This window comes from Oenanthe melanoleuca, chromosome 11 (assembly GCF_029582105.1).
Source record: "Oenanthe melanoleuca isolate GR-GAL-2019-014 chromosome 11, OMel1.0, whole genome shotgun sequence".
NCBI lineage: Eukaryota > Metazoa > Chordata > Aves > Passeriformes > Muscicapidae > Oenanthe > Oenanthe melanoleuca.
The window spans coordinates 6,186,468-6,204,195 of NC_079345.1; the positions used below are offsets into that span (position 1 = coordinate 6,186,468).

Consider the following 17,728-nt stretch of genomic DNA (forward strand, 5'->3'; position numbering starts at 1 on the left):
GCTGAGATTATCCCAGGTGAATCCCTGCAGAGAGGGGGGCACCAGCAGGGTCCCTGCTGCCTGCAGAGGCTCCTGTGTGTGCCTGCAGCCCCCCAGGCTGTCCAGCAGCAAGTGGGCATCTCCTGGGATCCACAGTGCTCCCCTGAGCCAAGCAGCATTGCAGTACAGGGAAAGGAGCTGGTACCGGGCCAGCAGCGTGCATGCAGGGCAGCCCCACTTCTGGATCCCTGGAGAGCCTGCTCCTGATGTGCTGGGGCTGCCAGAGAGCCACGCTGTCCTTGCCAAAAACAGCCCAGCAGCGGGGAGGGGTGGGTTTTGCAATGCTCACAGGTGACTATTTGAATAGGGCTGCTGGCACAGAACCCTTCCTGCATCTCGGATTTTGCTCCATGTTTATTCATTGAGTTATTCTTCTAAACTAGGGAATTCACACATGTGCCTGCTTAATGTAGACTTACTTGATGTAATTGATACAACTTATGTGCTTTGCATAATTGCAATACCATTAAAAACCTGAAGCATTCAAAAGCCAGGAAATTACTTACCAGTTAATGTAATTTACATAAACATTTATTTTATTCTTTACAGCTCATAAATGAAGTCAGCGATGATATGGCTTTACAGTTGCTATCAGAAAGGGGAAAGTTACTTTCTGTGTGTCAATATTATCCCCAAACCAGCCTCAGGAGCTGCACAGATAATGGGGTACTCATGCAAATTAGGCACTACTTAGGGCCTCTATGGGTAAACATGTGTACATATGAATGTGTGTCTATAGGCACACACACCTATATCCATCCATGCCAGGATCCATGCTGGGAATGCCAATAAACCTCTGATGAAGGCAAGGAGAGGCTGGGAGGTTTTCACTGGCTGCAGGGGAATGGCAAATGCAGCCCAGAGCTGGAGGCAGCTGCCAGGCCAGGCTGGCATTGACTTCTGACGGGCAAGTTTCTGTGCCAGGGGCATGGGGACATGGAGGTGACCCTTCACAGCCCCTTTTCTCTGGGGTGAGTGGCTACAGCAGCTTGTCCCCCCCCCACATCAGTGACCTCCTATCACTCTCACCCATGTGGCTGGCTCGTGACAGGGAGTGGAGCATGGGGGGGGAATCTCTGAGGATGTCCAGGAGGGACAGACCAGGAGGAAAGGACAAGCCTGATCCTGCTCCAAACCTGGCCAGGAGTGAGCAAAAGGCTGAGACTGAGCACAGGGGACACGTGGTGTGAGGGGAGCACAGCACAGGGCTGGCATCAAACCCTCCTGTCCCAAGGGACAGCCACCCCTGTGTCCCCAAACCCGTGTGGGACATGGGTCAGCTGCCATCAGGTGTGTGGGTGTGAGCCATCAGCACAGGGCAGCGCTGCCACCACTGTGGATGCCAGATTGAGCTTTGTTGTGGGAAATATCCGGTACTGCCACTTCATTACTATGAGCAAGTCATGAGTGACTTGTGTCACCCAGACCAGCCATTACTGTGAGGGCTGTGTGTGCAATGCAGGGAGGCAGATACAAATCACACCCTAAAAATGCGTGTATATATTATATTTAAAGCAGGATTTTCTGTTGCCTTCCTAACACCAGAGCCTTTGTAGAGGTCTTGGCATGTCAGGCTGTTTTCTCCATGCCTCTGGGTTAGAAAAAGATTCTTTTTCATGTGATATCTGTGTCCCTGGGCTCAATGAGCCTGGGGTGCCAACTGGCACTGCTGCCAGTGCATGTTTGGGAGCAGTGGGGGTGTGGCACTGTGAGGAGAGCATAGTTTGGATAGGCAGGTCCTTGGTGTGTCCATCAGTGCCACTGTCCCCACGGTCCCCCAGGGTCACCGTGGTGAGTGATGCTAGGAGGGGAGCACAGGCGGGATGCAGTTACACTGGGACTCCCTGAAGAGCACCGGGACTGGGGTGGGAATGGCAGAGACACGCCGGGACACACCGGGAGCCCCCAGGGCAATGCCGAGGGAGGGCCAGGGGAGCACGGTGGGTGCGAGCCTCCCTGGGAAGGGCACGGGGAACACCGGGGCTCCGCTGTGCTTCCAGGGCTCTGGCCGGAGGGGCCGGGGTGCCCCGGTACACACCGGGAGCTCCCCGCCGCTCCCGGTGCGGGCAGGGCAGCCCCGCCTCCGCCGCCCGCCGGGGGTTTCACGGGTTTCCGTGGTAACGAGTGCGGGGCGGAGCTCGGCGCTTCCGTTACCGAAGTGCCCGGGAAGGCGGGGACGGGCCGGGGCTGCTGCCGGGTGCTCCGCTGCTGCCGCCGCCCCGCGCCCGGTGAGTGGCCCCGCGGTGCGGCACCGGCACGGCCGGCACGGGGGAACCGGGCCGGACCGGGCCGGACGGCGGCTCCCTTTGTCTGCGGCTGGGAGCGCTGGCACGGAGCGCCCGGGGCGCGGCTGGAGCGCGGCTCCCCGTTAGCCCGCGGCGGGCGGCACCGGCACCGGGGCTGGGACCGGGGCTGCGACCCCTGCTCGCTGGGACCGGCACCGGCACCGGGACCGCCCGGAGCCGCCAGTCGGGAGAACAAGGGATCCCACGGTGGGCTGGGCGGCTCCGCGTCCTGTTCCCCTTCGAAGCGGCCGCGGTGAGGTGCGGAGAGCGCGGAGCGGGCGGTGCCAAGCGGAGCGATGTGCAGGGAGCGGAGCAGTGCGGTGTGCGGGGAACGGAGCGGAGCGGTGTGCGGGGAACGGAGCGGAGCGGTGTGCGGGGAGCGGAGCGGAGTGCGGATAGCGGAGCAGAGCAGAGCGGTGTGCGGGGAGCAGTGCGGTGTGCGGTGTGCGCGGTGCAGTGCAGCGCATTGTGTGCGCTGAGATGCGGTGGGTGCGGTGCCGCCCGGGTGCAGGGCTGCCCGTGGTCCCGGAGTTCCTAACTCCCTGAAGTCACCCCGGCCCGAGGTTAGGAGGGGCCTGGAGAGGCTTCAGGAATGAGTAAATTAATTACAGACACTGTTTATGTCACATCCGCCGGGAGCACGGAGGGAGCCCGGGGCTGTCGCCTTTTCGGGAGCAAAAAACGGGATTGATGCAACTTCCTGCGGGTTTCGGGAGTCGGAGCCGGTGTTACCGTCGTGTTTTGCTCCAGAACGTCCCACGGGGATTTATAGCTGGACACAGACCGGCTGAGATGTCCGTCCTTGCGCTTCTCCGCAGAGGTGCTGCTGTCCTCGGGACCCCCGTGCCATGATCACATCCCGCACCGCCTGGGATCTGGGACCCGGGCCCTCCGCCGCAGCCGCCTGGAAGACGAAGGACCTTGCCCCGGCCGGTGAGTACAGCGCGGTGCTTGTCCTTGCCCCTTGGGGCTCAGCCTGCCGTGCTCACGCCCTGCTCACTGGGGAAGGAGAGGCTGGGAACAGGCCAGCCTGCATTTTTCACATTTCTTTCCGGATGAAGGTCAAGATTTGAGAAACGGGGACTCAGAAGCAGGCACAAAGCCCTGGGCAGCCTGCTGGTGAGAAGAGAGGGCTGTGTCCATCTCTCTCCTGACCCTTCCAAGCGGGAAACTTAGGGAGAAAGGTTAAAATTTAACATGTAAGATAGAAAACAGAGTGATCTGCATGGCTGGGCAAATGCGGAGCCTTTGCCTCTTCCCAGCCTTGGCTCCTTGGAAGGGCTCCTTATCCCTCCCTGGCGTATGGACCCCACGGGTGAGTTTAGTCAGTTTTCCCCTGTGGAGGCTGAGCTGCTTTGCAGGCAGGCGGGCAGCTGCTTGCCCCAACCTGCAGCCGTTTGTTGGGAAACAGCCCTTCCCACCTCCCTCACCAATGGTGCTGAATGGCTTTTGCAAAGGTAGAGGCTGAATCCCCCTATCTGGACTATTTTTGCTCTTGGCTTCAGCATTTGCCATCCGTCTGTGCTGGCAGCGGCTTCTCAGGGTACAGCTTCTCCTCTGGTGCTTGGGCCAGTCCAGCCAAATGCTGGCTGGCACCAAACCCTCCAAAGCCAGGGTTTTTCAGTGCTTTCTCTGCCCAAGGGCTGCTGCTGCCCGTGCTGGGATGGGGAACTCATCGCCTGTTATTCGGGCATTTGCCAGCGCTTTGGAAACGCTCAATTTTCACGGCGCGCGCAAAATGTTATGGATAATTAGAGACTGGGAAGAAGTCCAGAGTGATGGACTAACTTCATAAGGGCACATCTCCCTCCAGACATCGCTTCCACCTCTGGCCCAACTTCCTCTGGATGGTTTTAGGGGAAAAGAGCTGCATTATTGAGGTTTGATTTGTGAGCGATTGATTTTTTCCCTGCCAGCTGGAGAAGAGATTTGGCCGCCTGCGATGGTGGCAGCGCCTGTGGCAGACAGGTGCAGGGGCACAGGGTCCCTGAGCAGTGGGATGTAGCCCTCACCAGCTGCTTTTCCTGTAGCAGAGGGGGATGCAGCCATGGGAGAAGGCTCCTTGAGTTGCTGTTTCCTTCTGTGTGGCTCAGCAGGACAGGGAAGTGCTGCCCTGGCTGCTTTTGGGTTTGGCTGCCTGACAAATGAAGGAAATATTTGGGGGCAGTGGAGGGAGGTGACGCTGCCAGGGTCAGTCCGTCTGGTTTTGGTGATGCAAGCTGGCTTTGGCAGCTTTTCTGAGATAGCATCGCAGGAAGTGGAGCAGCTTGGCAAGGGGTAGAGCTGGGATATCCCTGGTGAGGGGACGGATCTGGTCCTGCAGAGGCCAGACGGAACCTACACTCTGAATTCTCATTACTAGTCATTGGCAACCAGTCTCCGCCCCCCGGAGGGCTAATTTTTCTAATTAACATAATTAACATTTTTAATAAAAGTCATGCACTGTCTGCCACACCGGTGCGGTGGCGGCAGCAGGGAGGAGGAGGAGGTGGGTTTGCTGAGCTGGCCAAAGGCTGTGTCTGTGCTGAGCTCCCAGTGGATCCAGTGATGCTCTTTGCTCCATCTCAGGCCGTGGGCAGGACAGGCTCAGCACTGGGAGCGGAGCAGGCGCCTCTCCCCGGGCTCCTCTGCTGCCAGCACTGCTGCACCACAAAATCCTCAGCGTGAGCTGGCTGGACACTGCAAACCCCCGTGGGCTCTGCCGGGCTCTCCAGGTGAGGAACGTTGAGCCAGCCGTGGCATGTATGGGGAGGGCAGTTTTAGAGTGATGGGGAGGATGCCCTGCACCCATCTGGACCATCCAGGTGGGAACCAACTGGTTCCCTCCCTCACCACAACCAGTTTGGGTCTGGACCCCGGCAGCGTGTGCCTCGAGCAGAGCTGCTGCCTGAGTGGAGAGGGAAAAGCATCCCTGGGGAGTTGAAAGGCATCGAAAATAGGGAACAGTGCTCATAACAGAATAGGATTTTCTGGGTCACTTATGGTCATATTGGCAGGAGAGCTCAAGGCAGAAGTGTGATAAGAAAATGCAGTGCCGTGAGGCAGTGTTTGCCAGTGGGATGGAGGAGAAGGAGGTGGAAGTGTGCCACAGCCAAGGACAGTGTCGGGACACCATGTACTGCTGTAGCTGCCACTGGTTCATTCCAGGCTTCAGGCAAATCATTCAAATTCCCCTTCTTTGAAAAGAAGGAAAACACCTTCTTATCACACCCCAGCCTCGATGAATTCCCTTCGGCGAAACCCTTCTGGAGTCTCAGATGCAGAGGCACCGCAGACACGCGGCTTCTCCAGGAGGATGCTGCCGCCTCCTTCCAAATTACTCCCAAATTACTCGCATGTACCAAGTATTTGCCCCTCTGCTGGAGTTAGGCTTCTCCAGCATCACTGGCCTGTGGGGTGATGCCACAGGCTCTGAGATAAGATTTAAGAAAGAAAAGGCATTATTGAGCAGGGTGAGCTTGACTGACCATCCCCTTTCACAGCAGCCTTATGAAAGCTCCTTTCAGATTTCTTCTGATATTTTGGAGCTGGGCTCCATCCCACAGGGCATGAGCCATGCCTGCAAGTCAGAGTCTCTTTCTTTGTAAGAGAGAAAAATAGGAGATATTCAGTATAACTGTGTGGTCAAGCTGGGAGAAGTTCTTTATGTGGAGAACTAAAAAAATGATAAGTTCATTGTGGCAGCTTCCCAACACAGAGCTAGCTCCCTTGGAGGGAGGGTTTCCCCAAGCTGCACTGTTCTGTCTTCTGCACTTCCCGCCCCGTTCACTCCTGCTGGCCAGCCCCTGGAGTGCCAGCTGCTGGCAGCGTGTCCAGCGTGGTGTGGGCGGGCACTGTCTCAGCTCCCTGCTCTGTTTGTGCTCCCAGGCGCTGCGGGACGCGAGGTGCAAGCGGCGGGAGGAGCCGCGGCCCCGCGCCCCGGCCCCGGCCACGGAGGAGCCGCCCGCAGCCCCCCGGGAGCCAGCGGCCGCCACAGCCCTGCCGGCAGCCCCCACCATGAACCTGGAGAAAGCAGGTGAGGGGAGCAGGGATGCAGTGCTGGGTGCTCAGGAGGAGGGATGGGATGGGATGGGATGGGATGGGATGGGATGGGATGGGATGGGATGGGATGGGATGGGATGGGATGGGATGGGATGGGATGGGATGGGATGGGATGGGATGGGATGGGATGGGATGGGATGGGGGTATCTGCCAGTGGGTGTCAGGGAAACCTCTCCTCTTTTGGGGTGCACATCGATGTGTGGCTGCGCTCGCTGTGGGAACAGGTCACAGTAGAAATCCAACACCAGCCAGCTGCTGGCTGGTGACAGGGACTGATGAATTATTGAGCTGGATGAACAGAGCAGGTGAGCTAGGATGAAGCCACTGCTGTTTCCACCTTCTTAAGGAAAATGTAAAGTGTGTGGAAACGCTTGCAGCGTGCGTGGCTGTGCCAGGGTGGGGAAATCCCAGATTTCCTGTCTTTCTCTGTCAGGATTGAATTGTGTGAGCTTGTCAGGGCACATCTTGGGAGCTGCTCCTGGCCTGATCCCCAGCTGCATCCCAGAGCAGCTCCTGAGATGGGGTAAGGGTGCAGGAGAAAGGGGGTTTGATTGGCAGTGATAATAGGGCAGAGCTGAGGAGCAGGTGTCTTTCCAAATGGCTTTCTGAATTTTGCAAATCTCTGCTTTTTGAAAAGCAGGAGGGTCACTGCCTGCCACACTCACACTATGCATGACCCCCAACATATCTGCCCAGGGGCAGATGTAACACAGGGCTGGTTGGCATCTCTTCTCCCATGGATGCTGTCACAGGAGGAGGATGCTGGAGTGAGGAGAATTTTCTTGCCTGGCAGTTTGACTTGCAGCTGAGTGTTGAGGCTCTCACACTGGTTCTGCCTTGGGTCCCAGCCCAGGATTAGTGTGAATGATGTGTGCAGACATGCGGTGTGTCCAGAGGAGCCTGGTGCTTCCTGTAATTTTGTCTTATCTCTGCACACTCCCCAGGGGGTCAAGGCTAGCATTCCTGTCAACTTTGGAAATTTCAGAGTGAGTTTTTTTGTTTTTTGTTTGGGTTTTTTGTGTGTTGATTTTAAAGAGAAGACTATGGTCCCCTGCCTGAGCAGGGCTGACCTTTCAGCATGGAAAGAAAGAAAAGGCAGCACCTGACAATGCTCTTTTGGGGTATCCAGCCCATGGCAGGAAGACAAAACCTGCTTCTGCAACTGCTGCCAGATAAGTCCCATGGCATGCAGTCAGCAGCAGGCTTGTGGTTTGGTCCCAGCATTTCATCTTTTTGCGTGTTACACTGCCTCCTTCACTCCATTTAGAGGTAGAAAATCTGACTCAGAGACAAAAAAGTCTCTGTTCTTGCATTCAGGACGTTTCCCATGAAGCAGGCAGCATCCTCCCGCAGGCAGCACAGCGATTCCCAGCTCCTGCCTGAGAAACCTCAGGTTTCTGGTGGCAGCAGATGAAATCCACGGCAGGCAGGCAGGGAAGGGCAGGGCGCCGGGCAGCCGGGATCCTGACCATCAGTCCTGCCGCCACAACGCCTCATCCCCACACTGGGAATGAGTCACGCCAGCTCACTGCTTCTTGGGAACTACCAGGTCATTTGGTAGGCTCTGATGCATGGCCAGGTTGGCTTCTGTCAGCACTGGTGGCTCTATTAACATGCAGAAAGTGATGTTTAAAATAATACTAGGAAGGTTAGAAAGCCAAACACACAAAGATTAGGCAATATGGCCATTCAGGGTACCTGTATAATTTAAATTTTGCTTCCATTATGCTTGTGTGTAATGACGCAGACTTTAATGACATGATCACACACTGCTTTTCCACGGGCACCTGCTCATTCAGAAGAAAGGATGCTGGGGTGAATCAGCGTCCTGCTGAGGGTGGTTGTTACCTGAGCGAGGCAGCAGCATGTGTGATGGGGCTGGGGCACGCTGCACTGGTGTGGGCAGCTGCTCTGTGCTGTGGGATGCTCTGCTGGCATGGGCAGCTCCCTTTGGCTCCCACCCAGCTGCACCCCACTGTTAGCCAGACCTGCTCTGGTAAGCAGCTCAGCGCTCAGGATGCACCTCTGACACGTCTCTGGGACTTGTGCAAATCCCGTTTCCTGCGTTCCCATCTGCAGCTCAGCCCCTGGGGACTCCCCATGGCTGCCATTCTGCTCCCCAGCTGGGTGCTGGGTGCTGAGCAGCTCCCTCTCTGCTCTCGCTGCAGGAGGGAGGCTCTGCAGTGGAAAACGTGCCAGCCTGCCCGCGGCCCGGCCCTTCCCCGTCATCCAGGAGGTGATGGCCTCCATGGCACACCTGCAGAAGGAGAAGCTGCGGCTGCAGGAGGAGCTGCTGGAGCTGCAGGAGAAACTCGCTGCCCAGGAGAACAATGAGCTCTCCCTCTCCTTCCAGCTGCAAGGCCAGGTATGATGGGGACAGGGACACATCAGGGTCTTCAGCCTCAGGGTGTGGCTTGGCTGGAGCACTGTGGCATGCAGTCAGTGATGGCTGCACTTGGAAGGAGTGTAGGATTTCCAACATTGAGCATCTTCTTCGCTGGATGTTCCTGAGTTCTGGCTTTGGCTGTTCCTCCCTTGGGATGCTTGCAGTCCCCAGTGACACTGCAGAAGTGCTGACAAGGGTGTGTGGCTCTGTGGACATAATATGGCCAGGAGGGCTTTGGGCATCAGGATGCAGCTCTGTACCAGTCATCCATCCATCTATCCATCCACTCAGCACAGGACAGCTGCCATGGGGTCAGCTCATTAGACTGACTTAGCAGTCTAACTTAGTGACTTTCAGCAGGAGGCACAGAATTGTCAGAAGGGACAGGTTTTGGCCACTGTGCATGGCCCCCCCAAACCATCTCCTGCACTGATGCAGGCACATCCTCAGCACGAGTACTTGGGTCGTCTCAGGGACATGGAAATTTTGGCTGCTCGTAAAGAGATTTGCATGTGGCTGTTGTGGAAGCTGTTACAGTCAGGTTCTGCTTGTTCCACGGGTGTCAAAAAGGAGGAGGTAATTGTCCTGCATTTGGTTGGCATGCTCTGCATGACACAAGCATGAGCACAGCGGGCTCTGGCCCTGCGCTGGCCAGATCGGCAGCGAGCGCAGCCGGCGCCGGCTGGAGCAAAGAGCTGGCCCAAACTCCCCGAGATTTGGGATGGCCGGGCCACGGCTCGAGCCAGACCCAGCTGCCAAGGAGTCCCTGTCACGTCCAGAGAGCAGGATGCAGCTGGAGATGCCCGAGCAGGTAGGGGATGGAGGAACACTGACATTTTTGGGAATGGTGGGCAGGCTCTGGCGTGTGCGCCGACTGATTGGGCTGGCGGCTTTCCCAGAACAAGCCACAACTCTTTTCTTCTCAGTACCTCCCCTCCCTTAAAAATACTTACAAAAATAGCTCAATAATCTCCCTCAGTGGATGTGGAAATGGGGTTTTCCCACTCAAGCGCTCGATGCTTGCTCAGCCCCCAGCCGAGCCAGGGAGACTTGCTGTGGAAGGAGGGGGATCCTGATCCTGGCTGGGAGCTGTGCTCCAGCTGTGCTCCAGCTCCCAGCCCTGCCAAGCACAGGGCACACAGAGGGGCTGCCCACACTGCTGCCATCTCTGCAAGGGCGCGGCTGAATAATTTACCACATTAATTACAGCCCCATGTCAGCACATCTGCATTGGTTATTAATCAGCAGTTCCTAAATTATGGTCCACGGAGGGCCAGGTGCTTGCTGGTTATTGGGATGGGGCAATATCCAGGCGTGTCTCAGAGAGGCTGGATGGAGTGGGGAAACTGGGAGCTGGGCTGGGATCTGGGGGATGGTTGGTCGAGCAGGGGATAGAGCAGGTGGGAAAACACCACTACAACACAGCCCATTTAACTGCTGGCTTCACTCACTGCTGCTGTTTATTGCAATAACTGCAGATTTTGGATCTCTACAAAAAAAGGTTGAGGATTTTTGAAATCCACCTGGTTTTGCAGAGAGAACAGCCTGGTCTCATGAGATGGGCAGATGACCACATGGGGGTTGATGGAGAGCATCATCCCATGGGATTCAGACATGTGGTCTTCTTGAAAAGCTTTTGTTTTCTCTTTGTATCAAGATAACTTTCCTAGAAAGAAAAATAGAGAAGGTAGAGCAAAACTGGTTATGAGCACAAGGCACTTCTGGCTCTTCAAACACAGTTATGTGTTTGGTAGGTCGGTTTGTTTTTTCCCTTCTCCAAAGATGATACCTTTTTATTTTTTTAATACTGGTTTCTGCTAGTGCTCAACATGGGACAAATTATACCCATGGTTGAACAAGGTCAAAGCAAAGCTTTCATTAATGCTCATTTTAATCAGCTCGTGTGAATCAGGCGCTCAGAGCCAGGTAGAAAATTAAAGCATAACAAAAGTGTGAGGCAGCCTGGACGTTGGCTGGGGCGGCACCGCGGGGTCTCCTCTGAAAGCTGCTGGGGTGCTCCTGGTTAACCCAGTCTGTGCTGGCAGGTGGAAACTCTGAAGGCAAAGCTCCTGGAGCAGGCTCAGGAGATCAGCCGGCTGCGCTCGGAGCTGGTGAGCTGGGATGGGACTGGGCCACCCTTGCCCTGAGGGACACTGGAGCTCTGGGACACTGAGGAGGGAGAGGGAACACGGGGCGGGTGGAGATGGATTAAACCTCCCCAGGGTCACAGGTTGGACTGTGCAGGCCAAACTGAGGAACAAAAGTGTGGGATTTTCTGTCCAATGCAATGTCACACTGGTCACTGGGTGGGAAGTGGAGCCCCTCTGTGGGCTGGGGCTCCCTGGGGAAGGAGGCTGAGTGATTCCCGATGGGGCAGGCAGGTACTCCTTGGGAATGGCACACTGAGGGTTGTTCCATACCGCGGGCTGGGGGATCTGTGAGGGCAGCAGGCTGGGGCTCCCTGGGGAGATTCCATGGGCTCTCCCACCCGCTCCCGGAGCAGGGCGGCACGGATGCGGAGAAGCACCGGGACCTGCTGGCGGCCGAGAACGAGCGCCTGCGGCAGGAGATGAAAGCGTGCGAGGGGGAGCTGCGGGAGCTGCAGCGGCAGCAGCAGCAGGCACCGTGCCGGGACTGCCCCCACCTGCAGGTGGGTCGCCGGTGGCAGCAGTGGGGGTGGCAGTGGGGGTGGCACCTATGGGTGACATGGCCTTGGCTTTCCTGTGCTTTGCAGGAGAACGCTGAGCTGCAGGAGCAGCTGTCCCAGCTGCAGCGGGAGGCAGAGGAGGCGCGGGCCAAGCTGGTGGAGCTGGACCTGGAGGTGCAGCAGAAGACAAACCGCTTGGCTGAGGTGGAGCTGCGGCTCAAGGACTCCCTGGCTGAGAGAGCCGAGGAGGAGGAGCGGCTCAGCCGGCGGCTGCGGGACAGCCAGGAGACCATCGCCAGCCTCAAGTCTCAGCCCCAGCAGATAAAGGTGAGCTCTCCATTTTTCCTGATTGGGCTGGATGCCTTATAGTGCCCAGTCAGTGACCTGCAAGTGTCTCTCTGCCATGAGCACATCAGCACAGCACCAGGATTTCCTAAATTACCTCCCCCGGGCCAGCAACAGCTCCATCCCAGGCCCTTCAGGTGCTGTTTCCCCAGTACACTGATCTGTGGGTGCTCTCCCCTGCAGTACATCATCAAGACGGTGGAGGTGGAGTCAGCCAAGGCAAAACAAGCCCTGTGCGAGACCCAGTCCCGAAACCAGTACCTGCTGGAGCAGGTGGGGATGCAGAAGCAGGTGCTGAAGGAGATGGAGCAGCAGCTGCAGAGCTCCCAGAAGACAGAGGCTCAGCTCCGGGCTCAGGTCTGAGTGCAATTGGTGTAAATCAGAACCCCCCCACATTCTGGTGCCTGGTGCTTGCCAGGTGACATGGTGTGGCAGCAGGTGGGCACTCACTCGGTGTCACCTCCCACTTGCTCCTCTCCCAGATCATGATGTATGAGGCTGAGCTGGAGCGAGCCCATGGGCAGATGCTGGAGGAGATGCAGGCGATGGAGGAGGAGAAGAACCGCGCCATTGAAGAGGCATTTTCCCGCGCCCAGGTGGAGATGAAGGCAGTGCATGAGAACCTGGCAGGTGAGGGGCTCACAGGGTGCTGCCTGACTGGTGTTGGGGTGTCATCACCTGCCCCTCACCCTGCGTGGTGCCTGCAGGTGTCCGGACCAACCTGCTGACGCTGCAGCCGGCGCTGCGCACGCTCACCCACGACTACAACAGCCTGAAGCGTCAGGTCCGCGACTTCCCCCTGCTGCTCCAGGAGACCCTGCGCAGCGCCAGGGCTGAGGTGAGCCCCCAGGACCCCCACCCAGCACCCTGCATGCAGGCTGGAGGTGCTGGGGGGTCACTGAGCCCCTGGTGTCCACTGTCCCCAGATCAGCCAGGCCATCGAGGAGGTGCACAGCACCAACCGGGAGCTGCTGCGCAAGTACCGGCGGGAGCTGCAGCTCCGCAAGAAGTGCCACAACGAGCTGGTGCGGCTCAAAGGTGTGCGGGGCGTGGTGGCCCTGAGGCGGGACAGGAGGGGCACGGGAGCGTCCCCGTAAGGTGGCTGGGTTGGCTGCAGGATACTTCAGTGTTTGATGGCTTACTCCCTGATTCTCTCCCCCAAGGAAACATCCGTGTTTTTGGGCGAGTCCGCCCCATCACAAAAGAAGATGGGGAGGGCCCCGAGGCAGCCAATGCTGTGACCTTCGATGCTGACGATGACGCTGTCCTGCACCTCCTGCACAAAGGGAAGCAGGTCTCCTTTGAGCTGGATAAGGTCTTCCCCCCACAAGCATCCCAGGAGGAGGTGGGTGCTACCATCCACACTGTTGGTGTGAGGTGGGGAGGCAGCCACCTTCTCCTCACTCTCCTTTATCTCCCTCAGGTGTTTCAGGAGGTTCAAGCCCTGGTCACCTCCTGCATTGATGGCTACAATGTCTGCATCTTCGCCTATGGGCAGACAGGGGCAGGAAAAACCTACACGATGGAGGTGGGTTTGCTTGGCTTCGTTTCCATCTTCTTCCTCGGTTCCCCACCCTGCAGTGCCCAGTCTCATCACCCAGGCTGGTGGCCAGCTCAGACCTGGTGTGCACTAGTGATGGTCACTGCTGCTCCACAGCATCCCCCTGGGCTTTGCTTCTGCTCAGAAAAAATACAGGGTGTTTTTCCCCATTTGTCACATCCATCCTTCAGGGGACAGCAGCAAACCCAGGGATCAACCAGCGGGCCCTGCAGCTCCTCTTCTCCGAGGTGCGGGGCAAAGCGGCCGACTGGGACTACACCATCACTGTCAGCGCTGCAGAGATCTACAACGAGGCACTCAGGTACTGGCACGGGGAAGAAGCTTTTGGACATTGCCTCATGCTGCTCTCCCCCACATCCCTCCACCCCTGTCCAGGCCTCACAGCTTGTCCCAGGGCCTTTGCATTTGGTCCTGCAAGGATTTATTTTTAATTTATTTGGTGCGCATTGCCCTTCCCATGAGCTCCATCGCTTACACAGGCTCCCAGCTGTGCCATCACTCCCACTCTCTGGCCCTCATGCAGCGGTGGGGGCATCCCCTTCTCCCCCTTCCCCTGCCCACGGACACTATATTTAGGAATTTGTAACTGGGAGCTGAAAGCATGAGAGATATTTTCCTTCCTAGTCCAGCCACAGGAGGGGAGGAGCCTGGGAGCACATCCATGAGAATAACCAGGAACAGGGATAGGAGCGTGGTCTGAGTTGGGTGAGAGAAGGCACATGAGAGCCAAGAGAGTTGAGATCTATAAATAGGCTGCGCTGCTTTTCTGGGGAGAGATGGCTGCTCTGGCAGCATTGGCAAGCAGCCCTGAGCTGTGGAACAGATGCCAGCAGCCCCTGGGATGGGAATGCTAACGGGTGCCCCCTTTGCCCAGGGACTTGCTGGGGAAGGAGCCGCAGGAGAAGCTGGAGATCAAGCTGTGCCCTGACGGCAGCGGGCAGCTCTACGTGCCCGGGCTCACCGAGTTCAGGGTGCAGAGCGTGGAAGACATCAACAAGGTGTGGGGAGATGGGAGTGGCAGGCACAGCAGGGGTGCAGTGAACTGGGGAGGGGTCTTTGGTGCGTGGCTCCTGGATTTGGAAGCATTTCTGAACCCATGGGGAGCAACAGAGACCAAAATAGGTCCCTGGGTGTGATATGACAGTCACTGTCCCATGGGATGAGCCACAGGGGGTTAAAAATAAAAGCGTGGGGCCCAGGGAGTTCCTGAGGGATTAGTGGGATGCGGCTGTCACCGCGGTGCCCTGTCTGTCACCTCCTGCCTTTGGTGCATCACCCAGGCTGAGACCTGACCGAGGTCATTACCCTGATGGCCAGGCACCCCGTGGGGGGTGATGCTCAGGTTACATCCCTGGCCATGCCTGCATCACAGGGGATTTGTGGTGGGACTGGGGCAGGTTGGCCTCACTCCCTTAACTCCCCGGGCTCCCCCAGGTCTTCGAGTTTGGCCACATCAAGCGGGTGACAGAGTGCACCAACCTGAACGAGCACAGCTCTCGCTCCCACGCCCTCCTCATCGTCACCGTCCGCGGCCTCGACCGCAGCACGGGGCTCCGCACCACAGGTGGGTGTCAGAGCAAACCCTCACCGGGGCTGTGCATCCCGGGGCTGTGCAGGGCGCTGATACCAGCAGTGGGGTTGGGCTGTGTGTCTCAGGGAAGCTGAACCTGGTGGACCTGGCGGGCTCGGAGCGGGTCGGGCGCTCGGGCGCCGAGGGCAGCCGGCTCCGCGAGGCGCAGCACATCAACAAGTCCCTGTCGGCCCTGGGCGACGTCATCTACGCCCTGCGCTCCCGGCAGGGCCACGTGCCCTTCCGCAACTCCAAGCTGACCTACCTGCTGCAGGACTCGCTCAGCGGCGACAGCAAGACCCTGATGATGGTGCAGGTAGGGCTGGGCACCCCGTGCCTGTATCCCCACAGCCAGTCAGTGGTTTCTGAGTCCCTCCTCGCCCCAGTGCTGATGGGGTGGAATCAGGGGACAGGGCTCACCCATGGGACATCTTCCAGTCTGCAGTCATGGTGCCAGCAGCAGCTCTCTCCCTGTCTCTGCACCCTAGATGAGGCCAAGGAATGGGGAATTAACTCAGAGACCCACGATCCTGCCCTCCCTGCCTGCACATGGATGCTATCCCTATGGGCACAATATTTTTGTATATTGTCATCTCCCCATCCCCTCTTTTTCTGGGAGGATTTTAAGCTCTGGCAGCTTCTCCACACTGCCCTGTGATCCCCCACTCCCAGCTGCTGGCACCCACACTGAGCCCCAGGAGGGCTGCCCGAGCCCCTGCACCTGCCACAGCTATTCCCAGCTGCTCCTTGCACTGTGTGGTTGGTGACAGGGAATCCATCTGGCTCAGACACTGGCCCAGGCTTGGATGGATGGGGCTAGCCTGGGAGGGGCAGGTTAATAATAGCACTTCACTAGCCAGCAGCAACAGGTTTTCTAGAGGGGAGCCCCTGGGGTGCACAGGCAGCTGCCAGGGTGACTGTGTGCCTGCTCCTCCCTGAGCACAGGTGTCCCCTGCTGAGAAGAACACCAGCGAGACGCTGTGCTCCCTGAAGTTTGCTGAGCGGGTTCGCTCTGTGGAGCTGGGTCCTGTCTCCCGCAAGGCTGAGCTGGGCTCCTGGACCAGCCAGGAGCACCTGGAGGTACTCAAGACACTGCTGGTGCCCTTCCTCCTCACCCTCACCCCAGGGATCCCTGTTCTGCCCCCACACGTGGTCCCCAGAGCTGTTGGGTTTTCCCCTAGAGCCACCTCCACTGGGGACAATCACCTGGTGGGATGCAGGTTGTCCCCAAAGTGCAGTGTCCAGACAGTGCTGCCACCTTGGCTTTTCCAAGCCCTGTTTTGCAGCAGCCCCATGGTGCCCCCTGAGAACTTTTGGACACCAATACCCAGGCACACACTGTCTGCCTGTGAGCCCATCCCCGTTCCTTTCCCTCTGGGGCATGGGCTGGGCTGACCCTGGGGCTGTGTCCCCTCTCCTCCCAGGGTGACTCGCCGGGTTCCACAGCACCACCTGGCCGGGCCCACACATCCCCCAGCCCGGGGCAGCTCTCCAGTCGCTCTGCCTCCATCCGCAGGAAGCTCCACACCTCAGGTGGGTGCTGGGACAGCTTGAGAGCCCAGACAGGGTCCCTCTGTCCCAGGAGGCTCCAGCCACCAGCCCATGGCAAAGGCTGCAATGGAGAGTGAGCAGCTCTGTAGTAATAGCTAATTAGCCATGGTTAGCACTTCCCCAAGAGTGCCCTGGTTTGAAGGCACTGCTGATGGCTCAGGGGGGACAAGGGGAGGGCAATGCCACCAGGCTGAACCTCTTTCCCCTTTGATTTCAGCCTGACTTAGGGGCAGCCGTGGCTGCCAGGTGAGTGCCTGCGGCCGGTGCTGGTGGAGGGCTCTGCTTCACCCCACTTCCCCAGGCAGGGCAGGGCTGCTGGACTGTGCAGGGATGCTCCTGGGAATGCTTGTGGTACCAGCTCCTGCTGCAGTGCCACCAGACGGGGCTGGGGCACTGGTGGCTGTGCCCCTGCCAGCTGTAACCCATGCATGTCTCCCCTCAGGGAAGCTGAGGCCAGTCCCCCTGTGAGGAGTGCCAGCCACGGCATCAAATCCACTGCAGGACCCAGCCCCTCACAGTGACACAGAGATGGCTGCTGGAAGACATGAAGGCTTTGGTGCCAGTCCCTTAGGCCACCAGGACCCATGACCAGAGGGTGATGGCACCTCTCACCATGAGCAGCATGAGGTTAAGGGTCTCCCAGCAGCCAGCCCCCGCCTCAGGGTGGGGGACAGTGGTGCTGGGCAGAGATCTGCCCCCTTGGATGCTCAGTTCTGTGAGTTTATTTTTGCTGGACAGATGTTTTTACCCAGAGCAGGGAGCTGCTGGGAGCTGCTCTCTCCAGCTTTGCTTTGACAATAAGATCTGGCTGGAAGGGGTGCACAGAGCCAGACCAGCCCCTGGCCCTGCCTTTGCTACTGCCACAGAGCCAGCCTGGCCACAGCTCCTGCAAGACTGTGTTTGGACAGCTGCCCCATGTCTTTCAGAGCAGCACTTCCTCCACGTTAAGCCACAAAAAATCCCAGCAGCTCTGTCCCTGTCAGTTTCTCAAGCCCTGTTGTTGCATGAAGGCCCCCGGTGCTGTGCATGAGCCGAGCTGCTGTTCCTCATGGTGCTGGTGCTGCCAGGGCCCCACGCTGCCTGCAGTACCTGGCACCAGGGGGGATGGAGCAGTCTCAAGTGAAGCTATTGTAAAGTTATTTACCAGTTGTCTTGTCAAGAGAGATCACAGTGTGGTCGACATGAAAGTGTTTGAAATATTTATACCTGTTTACATGGTCTTGGAATGGAAAACTAGTGGAAAACAAACAGAAGACCCCAAACCTCCAGCCCAAAAGCCTCTTGGCTTATGTATGGGGAGGGT

General features: G+C 58.0%; 1 protein-coding gene across 4 annotated transcripts; it reads left to right on the forward strand.

The window, feature by feature from the left end:
* The first annotated feature begins 1,405 nt into the window (after positions 1-1,405).
* KIFC3 (kinesin family member C3) lies at positions 1,406-17,373 on the forward strand. Of its 4 annotated transcripts, none has more exons than XM_056500487.1 (21): positions 1,406-2,267; positions 3,143-3,257; positions 4,893-5,038; positions 6,192-6,339; positions 8,534-8,730; positions 10,797-10,862; positions 11,255-11,401; positions 11,486-11,725; positions 11,927-12,100; positions 12,226-12,373; positions 12,451-12,581; positions 12,670-12,781; positions 12,907-13,088; positions 13,167-13,271; positions 13,475-13,605; positions 14,179-14,302; positions 14,739-14,868; positions 14,961-15,190; positions 15,820-15,954; positions 16,299-16,407; positions 16,868-17,373. In XM_056500487.1, exons 1-21 carry the CDS (start codon positions 1,863-1,865, stop codon positions 16,891-16,893), a joined length of 3,201 nt encoding a protein of 1,066 aa, XP_056356462.1. In that variant the 5' UTR covers positions 1,406-1,862; the 3' UTR covers positions 16,894-17,373. The 4 variants fall into 4 exon arrangements, with proteins under 4 accessions (XP_056356462.1, XP_056356464.1, XP_056356463.1 ...); XM_056500489.1 differs by lacking the exon at positions 1,406-2,267 and adding an exon at positions 2,429-2,582; XM_056500488.1 differs by lacking the exons at positions 1,406-2,267; positions 3,143-3,257; positions 4,893-5,038 and adding an exon at positions 16,643-16,671 and having other exon boundaries at positions 6,290-6,339.
* The last annotated feature ends 355 nt before the right edge of the window (positions 17,374-17,728 follow it).